General features: G+C 35.9%; 1 protein-coding gene across 28 annotated transcripts in view; it reads right to left on the bottom strand.

Annotated features, from left to right (window-relative positions):
• The window catches only part of GULP1 (GULP, engulfment adaptor PTB domain containing 1), a 264,095-nt gene that overhangs the window by 86,323 nt on the left and 161,400 nt on the right, over positions 1 to 16,372 (bottom strand). For 27 of the 28 annotated variants that reach the window (XM_021075382.1, XM_021075366.1, XM_021075376.1 and 24 more), the window contains 2 exons: positions 11,127 to 11,201; positions 6,752 to 6,813 (listed from right to left, as the gene is read on the bottom strand). In XM_021075382.1, the coding sequence (XP_020931041.1) occupies positions 6,752 to 6,813; positions 11,127 to 11,154 (90 nt within the window). In that variant the 5' untranslated portion in view covers positions 11,155 to 11,201. Of the gene's footprint in view, positions 1 to 4,686; positions 4,768 to 6,751; positions 6,814 to 11,126; positions 11,202 to 16,372 lie in introns of those variants that run through there. The other variant, XM_021075374.1, reaches the window with a different exon arrangement.

The following is a 16,372-nucleotide window of genomic DNA, read 5'->3' as shown; positions in this document are numbered from 1 at the left end:
AATCCAATAAGGTAGGTACGATTATTAATTTCATTTAACAAATGAGACTACTAAGGGACAGAAAAGTTACGTAATTCAGATATTATTTGGGGGAGCTGAAATTTGAACCCAGATAATTTGACTGAGAAGTGGCTGATCCAATCACTGTAGCAACTATGAGGCTATTAAATTCTAAAAGCATCAGTGCAGATGTTGGCATGCATCTGAACACACTACATTTCTAGATTCTAATTTTCCTCCATTAATGACTATTGCATAAGTTTAGCTGGAAATTTCAAATGTAAGTGGCTAAGATGTGGATTTCAACTATCTAAGGGTTAGAACTCAAGTTCTAACCACTGTCATATCTGAGATTGCATCTGGTTTTTGTTTTGTTTTTGTTCTCTGTTGTTTTTTCAAAGCCAAATAAGAGCTTACAGGCTATAAATGTTGTTGAAAAAGATTAGGTTGTAAAGATTGAGAAAGCTGGTTTGAAACCACAAACTCACTGAATAAAGACCATCTTGAGGGTCACCGCTCAGTCAAACCTTCTCTGATTTATCAACCACATCTAGTGGGAAAAAACATGTATTTTCATATATGAAACTCTGATACTTCTAGAAATTACTGAAATATGACAATCTTTCTTTTTAAACCTCTTTAACTTTCATAGTTTATTGGTGGTCATCATCTACTTAGTTTTCTTCCAAAATTTATTTAATGTGCCTGCTCTCTCTTCCTAGAGAAGTCAGAAGTTTTTACGGTCAAGGTCTATGTTCCTATTTGTTTGAAACACAGTAAACAGAAAATCAAGGAACACTGACTCTCTTTACTGCCACATGGTGCCAAATAATGTAGTAATCTCTTTAGAATTGAATTCTTATATACTTTAACAAAGCTAGATGTTTCATAAAAAGATAAATACATCATGTTTGGGGGGGCAGTTATACATTTTAGAACAAAACAATAAATAAATGTGTTTTTTATAAATTACATGACAGTTCTTCATCTGGGAAATGACTTTCTCATACCAACATAATAATAAGTTCATTAAATTGTTCCAATATTTCATCTTTATATAGAAAAGACAGTTTAGTCATCTCATCAAAAGTTTGGAGAAATGGAAAATACTACATTCTTCCTTAAGGGTGATCAAAAATTATTTCTAAATCTATGCTTTAATGTTCTAATTATAGAAGCAATAGAAAGCTAATACACAATCCACCTATAGAGCCCTTCAGCACTATCATCAAAACATACCTGGATGCCTACCACTTTCCTTCTTCAGCTCCTATTCAGCTTCAAGCCACAATCACTCTCCTTGCCTGGACCCCTGTACTAGACTCCTGACGTGTACTCATTTTTGCCTCACAGCTGATTCTTGGTAAACTTGTCTTACTTCTTGTCATTCTTTCTATCAAAACTCTGTAAATGGGGAGTTCTCAAATTTTACAATGGTCTATATCGAGGAGGGGGAGCTTACCTCTCTACCCCTCTTGAGTTCTTGTGGCTGGACTAATAATAAAATTAATGCAGGACAGATTAACAGGAGAAAAAACAAATTTTAATTCATGTACAACAAGGTCTCAGAAAAACAGCACATAAGAAGTGGCCAAAACAGGAAGCTTTTATATTTTCATACTGTTAAGACAAAGAAACAATAAATTTGTGAGGAATTGACAAGCCAAAGAAACTTGGGTTGCTCAAACAGTGAAGAATCTAAATAGAATATGGGCTTGAGGTAGTAAATTAAAGAACTAACAAGGTTTGTTTATGTCAGCTTCTAGTCCAAATCCCCTGTCTCTGGCAATAAGGGTGTCCTATTTCCAGGTGTAGGGAATGCACCTTTCATAAGAGAGATTTATTTCTTGCTTTTAGAAAGATAGAAAAGAAGGTTAGCATGTTCCTCTTGTGTTGGCAATTCCTTAAGTAATTTTAATTCAAAATTATCAATATGCCATTGCGACATATTTTGAGGTGCCCTACCCTGAGCCACCTGTGAGGTACTATGTGACACCCCTGCCCCATCAGGGGCATCACTACAAGGTACATAGGAAAACTGTAGACTTCCCAATTAGCTAGTACTAATGCTGTGACTGCTCATTAAAACAACAACAAAAAATGAACCCTACATAGAAAATGCTTTCAAAACCAACTACTATTTTATATCTACATATGATCTGAAATAAGTACACTATGAATATTAAATGCGAATTTTTGAAATAGAATGTTTTATAAAATGAAAGAATATGGAAATAAAATATGCTCCTAAAAAAGAAACTAAAGAAATTAGAATATGAAAACAAAAAATTAATTACTTTAAAACTGAAAAAAGGGTAAAGGTTATTACATATTTCCCCAGGAAGAATTGTAATTCTTTTTTTTTTTTTTGTCTTTTTGCCATTTTCTTGGGCCGCTCTTGCGGCATATGGAGGCTCCCAGGATAGGGGTTGAATCGGAGCTGTAGCCACTGGCCTACGCCAGAGCCACAGCAATGCAGGATCCGAGCCGCGTCTAAGACCTACACCACAGCTCATGGCAACACCGGATCGTTAACCCACTGAGCAAGGGCAGGGACCGAACCCACAACCTCATGGTTCCTAGTCGGATTCGTTAACCACTGAGCCATGACAGGAACTCCAAGAATTGTAATTCTTAAACAGCTCTGTTAAATTTATCAGATTAATTTGTAACCAGTGGATGCCAACAGTGAATAAAGTGATGGCAATTTTTTAATGGTATGATCATTTTCCCTTTTAGATAGAACAAAAATAGATATTTTTGTTTTCTACCATATACAAGTAAGTTCTCTGTTGCATCCATTCTTTCAACTTTATTTTCTACTACATGTTTATCTACTATCCCATATAAACTTAAAACCACACACTGGATAGCTGAAGTTTAATGTCGTCTTATCTCTCTTGATCCAAATCAACTTTCAGATGACTATAGATTTATCTTCCCCAAATCCTATTTGATTAGTTCAGTACACAAATTGCTTCTCTTGTCATTCAAAGCCTTCCCAATTTATCTTAGTCCATCATTAATACTTGCGATGGTCAATGTCACATGTCAGCTTCACCAGGGTACACTATGCAGTTAATCAATCAAATACTCATCTAGATGTTGTCACAAAGTTATTCTGTAGATATGATTAACATCTATAATCAGTTGACTTTACGAAAAGGAGCTTATTCTGCGGAGCTTATTCTGCGTAATCTGTCTAGTCTTGATACAATCACTTTAAAGGCTTTAACAGAACTGAGACAGACCTGCTATGTTCCTGAAGAAGAAATTCTACCTGCAGTCAGTGCCTGCCCAAGAGATTGAGCCTGCCCTTCCTGATGATCTGCCATATGGATTTCACACTTGCCAGGACAGGACCCCTAATTGTGTAACCCATTCCTTGAAATAAACGTGAGTGTGTATGTGTGTACATTCTACTAGTTCTGTTTCTTAGGTGGAACATTGACTGATAAAGTACTTTACCATCATTAGCATTTTATGCCCAACCCAACTCTTCCCATTTTCAGTTTGTGCCTTAGACCCGACAGAGCTCCTCCTCTTCCAGATTCCTCAGCTTAAAATAGTCAATCCACTCTTGTTTTGACTCTCAGAAACCCTATCTCACTCCCAGTTTCATAAAACAGGAGTGACTCACCATTCTCTCATAGTTTTCTATTAAGTGCCACTTGAATGGCAAAGAATAAGATCTGCCTTTTATGTTAGTTATTTGTGTAAGATATTTCCTTATGATAAAAAGTTCCATAAGATTATACAACCCGTGTGTCTGAAGCCCCACCAATGTTCAATTAAGTGTTAGCAGTAGTGCCTTAGACATAACAGTCATTTAATGAATCAATAATCAAGTGTTATTATATACATAAAAGAAGCAAATCTTTGAAGTCAGATAGACTTCAGTTTTTTAGTCTGGCTCTGCATTACTTGTTTTAGTCTGGCTCTGCATTACTTGTTTTGTGACAATAGGCAAAGTAATCTTTCAGCTTTAGTTTTCTCTTATGTAAAGTGGTAATAACATTAATAATCACTGTACTGGTTCATGGAAATATTAAATCATATAGAAACATACCAGCACAGTTCCTTGCATACCCTGGGCTCAATGAAATTTAACTATTTTGTAGTTACTTTGGAAATGTTATTATGCATTAATTCATCAAACACATATCTAGTGAATATCTACGGTGAGATAGGCACTTGGTAAGTCCAGTGAAAAATAAAAAGATAAATTAATAATTGCTAACATTTATGAGTGGTTATTTTATTCCAGATACTATCCTAACACATCGTGTAACATCTTTATGTTTATAACAACTCTAATGATAAATTACTATCACCCCTATTTGCAAATAACCATAGACACAGAAAGGTTAAATAATTTGCCCCGAAACACACAGCTATTAAGTATTGGAGTCAGGATGTAACCCAAGGCAATCTAGTTCTAGAGTCTGTATTTTTTTCCTGTTGTTCCAAGATACTTCCTGTGGACATGAATTTGGCTTTCAAGTGGTATAGGTATTCTAATAAGAGGTAGAGAAATTTTTCAAGAATAACAACTAAACAATCAATTTTAAAAGTGCCACAAAGAAAGGAATTCAGAAAAAAAAAAAGTGTCCTTCAAATATTTTTAACACTTCTTGGTACACGTGATATCACTCAGAAAGTCACATGAGAATGAAGGAAACCAACCTGCTCTTCCATATTTGACTGACTCCTGTCTGGAAGATGTGCCTTCTACTTTGTGTGGGATGTCTTACAGTTGTTATGGACCTGTGAATTAGCAAGGGCAACTTTTCCATGTAGACAAGCAGATCTCCATTGTCACATTAACCCAAAGATTTAAAGATAGTCCTAATTACAATATAATTTTTCAACCCTTTATAAACCAGTATTTCAAAATGAGGCACTTCAATCATTTTCACTTATGGATATAATTCTATGTCGACTGATTAGATTTTAAAAAATGAAGTATGTGCTTTAAAATAATTGTGGTTTTCTAGATAATTTTTTTTCTATGAAGATGTCATAGAGCTAATATGAGGAATATCTGGAAAGATGGATAATATTAACTCATCTTTTCTCATTCAGTTAAGTAAACTTTTAAGGGCAAAAACTAAATCATGGCAATCAATCTTCATGGTAAGTTTACAGGGAAACTTATAAGCATTGTAGTGGTTTCAAGTATGTTAGTTTCACACAGAAAACATTTTTTAGCATTTTCTTTGTTGCAAAGTCAGTAAGAAGACAAATAGTTGCTGCACTCTAAAAAGCTCACTACTGAGCAACCCTCTGGAAGGACTTCTAGATGGTTTTTTAAATGCTACTTCCTGCTGATTCAGACTCAGACCAGCACTGTAGAGGTTCTTTATTAAACACTATTGATTCTTAGTTCAATAAATCTTTAGAAAAAGTTTCCTGAAATAATATCTCATAAGTAATCTCCTTACATCTCAGTGTAGAGTATACCAGTCCACTGCTCTCTTATAAAAATAAGTTTATCAGAGTTCCCACTGGGGCACAAAAGTATCAGCTGTGTCTCTGGAGCACTGGGACACAGGTTCAATTCTTAGCCTGGCACAGTGGGTTAAGGATCCAGTGTTGCCACAGCTGGGGCATGGTTGCCGAGGCTTGGATCTGATCCCTGGCTGGGGAACTCCATATGCCTTGAGGCAGCTGAAAAAGAAAATAAACAAATAAGTAAATAATTTTTATCATTTTCTATTTTTCCCCATGCCATTTCTGAAAGTCAGTTGCTTAAGTCTAGCCCACTCTCTTATTCTTATTCCCAAACCCATTTCCTTAATTCACTTCTGTCTCTCCCAAATTTAAACAGATTTTTCTAAAATCTATTTCAAGTTTTGTGATCATTAATTATAAAATAATACCTTTCTTTAAAGACTCCTTTTTTTTTTTTTTTTTTTTAGGGCCACACCTGCAGCATATGGAGGTTCCCAGGCTAGAGGTCAAAATTGGAGTTACAGCTGCTGGCCTAGCCATGGCAACAGTAACGCAGGATCTGAGCCACATCTGTGACCTACACCACAGCTCGAGGCAACAGTGGACCCTTAACTCACCAGGTGAGGCCAGGGATAGAACCTGTGTCCTCATGGATGCCAGTCAGATTCATTTCTGCTGAGCCATGATGGGCACTCCTAAAGACTCTTGTAAATTGCATTCATTGATTTGTCTACTTTTCCAATAACAGCAATGAATCAAATCTTTGAAGACACAGAGCTTTGAAGACATAGAACTGTTTCCATTTTCTACTAAAATGCAGCAATCTGAACAAAAGATTCATTAAAAAAGCATCTTTTTCTGCATTTTCTTAACAGTTTTTGTCTCCTTTTTTGGGTGATAATTACATTCACTAAAACTGTAGCTCATTTCCACATTTGTATTTACATTCATCTGTGTAATGCAACATGAAGTATTTTTAAAGGAAACTAATTTGTTGATTGTTTTATTTCCTATAGGCCATGATACTGAAAATCATAGCTAAAATCATTGGAAGAAAATACATGCATGACTTAAACAGAAATGATAAAGGACAGTGTTTTTCAATAAAGAATACTTCTTTGGAAAAAAATATCTTCTCGTATTATATACTACAAAATTATTTTATTCATGAAACATTTTTTCAGGGACCATATACCAAGCAATTCCAATGCATGAGCGATCTTTCTAAGATCAGCCACAAATCAGCAATAATATTATAACAAAATAAAATTCGGTGATATCAGATGAATTTTTTTACCTTTGCATTATAGGGAATGTAATGTTTTGATAAAGCTTCAGGTGTATGCATCCATGTTTTGTCTGCAATGAAGAATACACAGTGTCAAATTGAATCACAGGTTCTAAGGGTGTCATTCATGCATTAGCATTTGTAAGGAGTCTGATATGAGTGGAAGCATTTCTCATTCTGAGATTCTTTTGCCAAATAGACAAAGCATAACTAGTCAGATATAAGAACAATGTAACCAGAAAGCATTACAGGAATTTTTCCTTGATATAAAAGTCTTTTCCTTTTAAAAGTTTTCAAATAATAAAACAACTCTTAATTTTTAAAGAATATTAAAAAGTAACATCAGTTAGGCCATAAGTAATTATATCAATTAAGTAAATGATTAATGTGTTATCTTTCTTCTTTTACATTATACTTTCATGAATTACAGGTTATTAGTCTTATAACCCGCTCTTTAGTTATGATTATTACTACTCCTCAGCATCAAGATTTTTTTTGGTCGTACCTACAGCATGTGGAAGTTCCTGGTCCAGGGAACAAACCCATGCCATTGCTGCAGCCTGTGCCACAGATGCAACAGCACCGGATCCTTAACCTACTGTGCCGCAAGGGAACTTCCCTTCATGTCATTTTAATGTATACTTTGGCAAAAGAAAAAAAATGATAGGACAAAACTCTATGTTAACTCATACAGATGTGTCTGACCTTGAAGAGAGGGTACAAATAGTGGTCCTTAGACCCACAGAAGATATTAGATAATGGAACTGGTGCAGAAATAGGAACACTGACACTCTAGAATGTGTTCCTTTTCTTGAAATTAAACTGTAATCACTAATTCAATAGTGAACATTCACATGAAAGGAAATGCCAACATTTCAAAATATCAGTCAGATGTCAAACCACTCTGACTACTGGGTCAGTAAATCTAGGTGTTCAAAACGTATTTAGATTAAGAGCTCATCTAGAAAGACGCAGTAAACACCATTATTCTTGTCACCAGAGCTTAAGAGAGTGAAAGTGCCTTTTCTGACTATATTAAGTTTAAAACTGGAGTTCCCGTCATGGCTCAGTGGTTAACGAATCTAACTAGGAACCATGAGGTTTCGGGTTCAATCCCTGACCTTCCTCAGTGGGTTAAGGACCCAGCATTGCTGTGAGCTGTGTTGTGGGTCACAGACACGGCTTGGATCCCACATTGCAGTGGGTCTGGTGCAGGCCGGTGGCTAGAGCTCCAATTAGACCCCTAACCTGGGAATCTCCACATGCTGCGGTAGTGGCATAGAAAAAAAGTCAAAAAGACAAAAAAATAAAATAAATAAATAAATAAATAAATAAATTAATTAATTAATTAATTAAATTTAAAACTAAATATTGTTGGATTAATGGATATATTTGAGTAAAATTTTCATAAAAAGGAAATAATATTTAAATGTTATTGAATTTTAAGTGCTTTGCACTATGGTTATAGCTACTCATCAGTACGTCAACTGATAAGCTGAAGAACCTAAAGTGTAATTAGTTTAATTATTTAATCACATCTATTCACATGCTATATTTTACGCTTTTTTGACTAAATGATTCATTTTGATGTAATACAGACTATAGGATTTTTAAAAATCAAAAAGAAAGCTAACATAGAGAAAGAAGCTATAAAACAAATACATTCATTAAGGTTTAATCTATGATTATGAAGCTAAGTAATTTTTACAGAGCTCTTCAAAATAGTCCCAAATGATGCAATTCTAGTACATTTGGTCTTTTTTCAGAACCTATGAGCAACTCTAATAACCATTAAAGCATTTACAATTAAAATCAGTGAAGTATCTGGCCAATTCCATCAAAGAATACCAGGCAAATTACTAATTGAGAGATTTAATAAAAAGAGAAAAAAAATTATATTTAGGTTTAACGTAACTATCTCTTTTCCTTAGGTTTCTGAGGCACAGGATGAAGCAACTTTTAGTAAGTTTACACATGATAACCAAGTAAATTGGATATCTATAAATAAGAGATAAGTTTTTAATGATAGAAGAGCGTCTTGCTTTGTTTAGAGTACAGTACAGTGTATGATGATGCTAGTTATTGGAAAGATGAGTTATATATCCTCTAGGGCTACAATTATAGTTCTCAATGGCCAAATTATATAAACTCCCTCATAAAATTTCAGTTTTGCATCTCAAATTAAAATTCAACTAAAGAGTGCGATTGGTTGAACCTAGGAGCACAGACTCCAAGAATTTTTCTTTTAACAGCTGTACTACATGAGAGTCCAAAGTGACTGGTGGACTTAAAGCAGAACTTCTGGTATCAAGTTCTAACTGAACTGGAGTAAAATGTTGATCAATAATTTCCTGATAAAGACATATAATCACTTGACAGAAATAATAAGAGACGTCAAAAGAAAAAAGAGAACGCAGCAAAGCAGGAAATAGCAGGTGCTTCTGCTTCTTGATTCTCTAAATCATTCTAATTTTCCTCATGGTTCTAGTCCCACTGCCTTCAAGTGAAACAAATATTTAACTGCTAGTTACTCATCTCACTATCCAGCTCTTGGCATAGTAATTAAAAAACACTCCAAATCCCCTTCAAATAAATAGTAAATTAGAAATGTAAAGTTTCTACTTTAAAACCATGGGAAAAGGAATTGTAAGGAAAAAAAAGAGGGAGGATCTAGAAGAGTTTTTAAAAAACAAGATAGTGTGATTAAAAAAATCACAAAAATCTGGGAAGCAAGCTAGAGACTACAGCAAATGTCATTTTGCTTTCCTTTTACTCAGAAAAAATAAGTAAAATAATAAATTCCTAGTTTCCCAGGGTTGAAAAGTGCCTAAAAGTTCTTCACTTTACCTAAATCCCTACTGAATACATTGATCCTCTGTACCACATCCAAATGTTTGAACACTTCTCTTTTCAGTAACAAAAAAAGTTAGTACTTTGAATAATGCCATTATATTTTAGTACAACTTTGTTGGAAATTTTTCCCTACATTTAATCAATGACCTTATAATTTACACCTATTTTCCCTTTGTTAAACTTAGCCCCATAACTAAATAACCGCATTCGAACATTCAAAGGTCTTCAAACATTGCAAGGAAAAACACCAAGAGTTCTCAGCTATGCTTCCTATTACATGGCTGAAAGTCCTGAAGTCATCCTTTATAACCAGGCATGTTGTAATGTATCAATTAATCCTTTAAAGCAAGAACACACTGTGCCTGATGGCATGGAGTAGTACAGACAATCTATTTCTTGGTTCAAGAAGGTTCATTATTCATCTATTAGAAAATGAACTAGAACCCTTGATAATCACACTGAGGACTTTTATTTTTCAGCCATGCTTTTACCTGCACAGAAATTGGGTGCATCTTCCCAATAATAACAATATATAAACAGTATAGAAGCATTAGAGTTTTTAGACCCATGTTTGGCAATTTACAGTATCTTATTCAGTTTGTCGTATGGAATATGACCAAACTGGTCATTTCCTCCCCACATACCTACCACATCAGCCATCTCTTCCTACTTTCAATTACCTAAGAACTTGAGCAGCATTGTCTAAGTATTCTCTCCCAGGTCACTGAGAGCATGTTAAACAGGAGACAGCCTGGTGCCCATCACTAGAGAACTCTTTCCAGGATGACAAGGATACATTATTTTAACTTCACTGAACTATAGAAAACTATCAAATTTTCCTATCTTTCCTATGAGTATATCATGAAATATATTATCAAATGTCACGTTTTCCTGCCCTTTAAAAAAAAAAAAAAAACAGCTAATGGAAAAAATAAAAATCACTTTATAAAAAAATAACAGTTAATGGAAAAATAAAAGTCATTTTATTAAAAAAAAACAGCTGTGTCCATTCCTGTACTGATAACTATGGTATATTTAAATTTATTTTAAACTCCTACAGTAAAATTAATAACAAATTTACTTTGGCCTCATTGCTATCAATTCACCTAATATTAATCCTCACACATTATTCAATAAAAGTGAAATATACACATATGAGTGGATTTAAATCACTGTAACCTATGTAAACCCAGGAAATTTAGTATTATGGTTATGAAAAGTGAAGTTAGGACTAACTTCCTAAGTCAAATCACTTTATTTTTTGTAATTTCACACCACAGAATCATATAGCCAGATAACATATTATCATAAATGTTTTCTGAACTAAATACACTAAACAATCCTACACCTTCATTGGGATGATAACCAAAAAAGATTAATTAGCAATATTTACAGGTTTGGGTTACTCTACTCTAACTTCATTCTGGAGCCACATAGTTTGATAATAGGAAAAACTGATGTTCAACATCTCTGCTCCGTTTTAACAGTAATATTGAATTGACTCCCAGGTGCTTCAAATGGGCACACTTACCTTTCTTCCGGCTAAAAGCACGGTTCATGATGAGGATCAGCCAAATAGATGTTCAGTTCAATCACACTCTATATCCTATAAAAATAAGAAAATAGTGAAGCATAAATAAAGGAATGTTGACCAAATGCCTTTTAATCATGAAGTCTTTTTAAATTTTTTAAACATTTACAAATAGTATTCTGAAATGTCCTCGAGGACACTGGATAAGAATAAACAAAAGTACTAAATATTATGAGTGGCATAGCCGATAAGAACAACATAGCAGGGAGTTTCTGCTGTGGCTCAGGGGTAACCAACTCAATTGGGATCCATGAGGATTCGGGTTCGATCACTGGCCTTGCTTAGTGAGTTAAGGATCTGGCATTGCTGTGAGCTGTGGTGTGGGTTGCAGATGCAGCTCAGATCTGGCATTGCTATGGCTGTGGCATAGGCTGGCAGCTATAGCACTGATTCGACACCTAGCCTGAGAAATTCGATATACCTGCTGCAAATGTAGCCCTAAAAAACAGGCAAAAAAACCACAGTATATCAAATGAGTATACTGAATATATCAAATCCCTCCAGTTCCTTAATTTTCTTTTCTTTTTTCTTTTTTTCATATTCTGCATCTATCACGAATTATTTTTACCTGCAAATTTAGGAAGAAATTAGATTAATTTTTCCCCGATCTTGTTGGTAAGAAGTGTGGTAAAGTTTTGGGTTATCATTAACAGCAGTGGTGGAAAAACAGAAGTCTTTTGATTATGAAAAGTGGAGGTCATGCCCCCCTCAGGCTAAGCTTGATTCTGTACCAAGGCAATGCATGGTACACCTCCTTTTCCCTTAAACCAAGGAAGGAGGCTTGATGATCTCTGAATCACCTTCAAGATCATTTATCCCTAGTCTTGAAGAATAGTGCACATTCAAGCCAAATAGCTCTATGATCTTGTCCTATAGGAGCTAAGAAATCCAATAGCTTTTCTTCATTTCATCCCATCTGCAACTCCTTCAGTTGAAACTGGCAGTGTTTCTGCCAGAAGAGCTGATTAGGTCTGTGGTTCACATGGATACTAATCTCCTCAAAGGGCTGGTTGGCTGGGCTCTTGGTGTTCTCTGCTACATGGATCAGATTATTTCTGCTTAACAAATTCATTTCCTTCTGGCATTTTAGCATAATCACTTAGGAGAAACAAAGCCATTCCTTCAATATTTGGCTTAGAAATCCCCTCAGCTTAATATCCAATTTCATTGATGCCAAGCTCTACCCTCCACAAAACACTGGAATACAAATACAATTCGGCTGAATTTTTGGTGACTCTATAACAAGGATCCCCTTTTTTCCCTTGTTCAGAAACATGTTCTACTTTTCTAAAACCATATCAGAATGGTCTTTACCATTTATATTTCTACTGACATTCTGTTTACTGTTACCTATGTATTCTCTAAGAAGATGGAGGCTTTCTCTCTAGCTCTCCTCTTTTTCCTTTACCCCATCTTCCTGCTTGAAAAACAGTCGCAGTGCTGGTAAATGACTTAAGCTTAAGAACAAAGACCTAAAGGCATAAGTTATTCATAGGGTCAGCTGAATGTGGACATAATGCATTGGTCTGGGCATGCAGGACCTGTGCAGATTGGCACGCCGCTTGCACAGCATGATAAGAATAAGAGAATAAGAGAAAGAGGAACCTCATGGCCCCAAGTGGTTTATGAGTGGTCATTAGCAGAATATGCATTAGCAAAGAGAACCAAGGTGCAAACCTGGCGTGGTCGCTGCAGATAGGCATGCCATTTGCAGCACAGTGATGATTCTCTAGATGCTATGCATAGATAGCTAAGGCCAAGCTTCCTCAAATGCTAATGATTGTTAAATGCCTAAAGGTCACAATAAAAACTTAAACATCTACCAGCTATGTGACTTTTAAAATAATAAAAGAACTTTTAAAGTAATAAAAAAAACCTGTATCCTGTATCTATAGCCCCCTCTTCACTTGACTTCATCCTAAAGAGCATAGTAAAAGCAGCATGGTTTCTTGAGGCAGAACTCTTGGTCCCTGAGACCTTGAGTCCCCTGGTTCCCACCTTTAATTAAAGTAAATGTCTCTGTGTCTTGTTTTATGTTAATTTTTTCCTTAAGTTTCACAGCACCCGTTCTTCAGCCCTCATCTGCTGAGTTGGTCTCAGCACTACACCACAGCTCATATGGCAATGCCAGATCCTTAACACACTGAGCCACGACAGAAACTCCATATGTCATGTATGTTAACACTATAACATATATATAATACAGTGCATTACACCAAGTCAGTATTTAATATACTTATACTTGTTTAAAGTATTAATGTTTTCATGCACTATACAGTTGAGATGATAAGTTATATATTTTTATCAATTTAACATGTTAATAAATTAAGAAATTAAGTTCTACATAAACATATTTTACTTCCATTTACAATATAACATAAATCTTTCCTTTAGGATAAACTTTTCATAAACATTGTTTCAGTGGCTGTATACACATGGACACATAATTTCCTTATCATTAAAAAATTGTTATTTTTAAATTTCAGCAAATATACAGAAATAATTCACATAAAATTACCTTTAATAGCATCCCAGAGTGAAGATCATAAGGTCTGAAGTATTACTATTTAGGTTTTCTTTTTCTTTTTTTTTTTTAATTAAACACAAAGGGATTATAACAATTCAGCAAGGCCATCAGTTATGTATGACAACACTCATTTAACTTTATACTCCCCAGGATTGAATACCGAATACTATGTGTCTCTAGGTATACTTGTGTGTGCTATATTTTTATAACCCTGTTTTTAAAATATAAAAGTCTTCAGGATTAATAGTGTTATATGGTATGAGAACTTACACTGATTTCCCCAATGTATATAATACAAGAGGCACTTATCATTCAATGAATAGCTCAAACCTTCCTCAGAAATTTATCTTTTTTTTTTTTTTTTTTTTTTTGGTCTTTTTAAGGCTGCACCTGTGGCAAATGGAGGGTCCCAGGCTAGGGGTCCAATCGGAGCTATCACAGCTGGCCTACACCAGAGCCACAGCAATGCGGGATCCAAGCTGCATCTGCGACCTACACCACAGCTCAAGGCAATGCCAGATCCTTAACCCACTGAGAGAGGCCAGGGATCAAACCCACGTCTTCATGGATGTTAACCGGGTTCATTAACCACTGAGCCGCGACGGGAGCTCTATTCTTTTATTTTCTTTTTTTTTTTAGAAATTTATGGAGTTCCCATCATGGCCCAGTGGAAATGAATCCAACTAGGAACCATGAGATTGTGGGTTTGATCCCTGGCCTTACTCAGCGGATTAAGGATCCGGCATTGCCATGAGCAGTGGTGTAGGTCACAGACGCAGCTCGGATCCCGCATTGCTGCGGCTGTGGTATAGGCCGGCAGCTGTAGCTCTGATTGGACCCCTAGCCTAGGAACCTCCACATGCCACAAGTGCAGCCCTAAAAAAAAAAAAAAAAAAAAAAAATTTATGTTACCAACTTTCCATATATTACATTCAGTTATACAGACACTTTGATTCTGAACAAGAGAAAGTAACAGAGGCTATATTTATCTTAACCATCTGAAACACCTAAAAATGAGACAAAAATGTATAAAACAAAGACCATTAAGACATTAGACATCAGGCAACAATGGACAGTGATTACAAATAAGGTAAGCCCTATGATTTCCCTAGCTTAATGCATGGAGAAAGTTTCCAGGCACTCGTCCAGGGAGGTGGAATTCAGTCCAATCTAAGCAATCTCCTTGAATTTTGGAAGTATGGCTGATAATGTGGTGAAGTGAAGATGCCTATTTTGTAATCCAGAGCACTGGAGAGGAGTTAGCTTCACAGAGAGCCCTAAACATACCTGCAGAAAATCCTTCTTACAAGTGAGTCTAATACTGACAACTACCCAAAACTGAGGAAAGAGCCCCCTCAAAGTTTAGAAAGAACAGTGTCTGTAGCTCACTAAAGAGCAAACAGCAAGGAAGGAAAATTCTGAATTTACAGAACTTCAACTAGATTACTAAGAAGAGTTTCTCCTTATCAGCAGGAAAAAATTAAGGCTAGACTAAATGTTGCTTTAGCCCTACCTAATAACTTTTAAAAACAAGACCCAAAAGAATTAAACTATTTCCAAGTAACTTCACTATATCTCAAACTATGCTTCAAAAGATTTTAAGGACTGTAAAAATAATTAGCATCCAACAAGGTAAAGTGCACAATATCTTGCACCCAATGTGTGCAAAGAAGCAGAAAAATACAATCCACAATGAGAAAAATTAATCAAAACTGATCCACGAGTGACAAGCGACATGGGAAACAGCAGTGGTTGGCAAGAACATTCAGACAGGTTCCCTACACTCAAGAACCCAAAGGAGGAGTTCCCGTCGTGGCGCAGTGGTTAACGAATCCGACTAGGAACCATGAGGTTGGGGGTTCGGTCCCTGCCCTTGCTCAGTGGGTTAACGATCCGGCGTTGCCGTGAGCTGTGGTGTAGGTCTCAGACGCGGCTCGGATCCCGCGTTGCTGTGGCTATGGTGTAGGCTAGTGGCTACAGCTCCGATTCGACCTCTAGCCTGGGAACCTCCATATGCCACGGGAGCAGCCCAAAGAAATAGCAAAAAGACAAAAAAAAAAAAAAAAAAAAAAAAAGAACCCAAAGGACTGATTAAGCAGTTGCTACTTAGAAATGTGGGAGATACAAAAAAGCACTTAAATTGAACTTCTAGGTATAAAAACCATAATGTATAAAATAAAATATACACTACCTGGGATAAATAGCAGATAAGATATTGCAAAGAAAAGAGTGATGAAATTGAAGATACAGACATAAAAACTACTCAAAATGCAACACAGACAGAAAAGAGTCTTGTGAGCAGGCAGGATGGATAGAAGGATAGTAAGAAGGTAGGAAGGGGAGTTCCCTACGTGGCTCAGTTGTTAATGAACCTGACTAGCATCTATGAGGATGCGGGTTGGATCCCTGGCCTTGCTCAGTGAGTTAAGGAATCTGGTGTTGCCGTGAGCTGTGGTGTAGGTCCCAGATGTGGCTCGGATCCCATGTTGCTGTGGCTCTGGTGTAGGCTGGTGGCTACAGCTCTGATTTGACCCCTAGCCTGGGAACCTCCATATGCCACAGGTGTGGCCCTAAAAAACAAAAACAAAAACAAAGGGAGAGAAAGAGGATCACATAATTATGGAAAAACTTCGTGTGATCAAATAGTCTTTGAAAGAGA

This window comes from Sus scrofa, chromosome 15 (genome assembly GCF_000003025.6).
Source record: "Sus scrofa isolate TJ Tabasco breed Duroc chromosome 15, Sscrofa11.1, whole genome shotgun sequence".
NCBI lineage: Eukaryota > Metazoa > Chordata > Mammalia > Artiodactyla > Suidae > Sus > Sus scrofa.
This window is presented reverse-complemented; position numbering and strand designations above follow the sequence as displayed.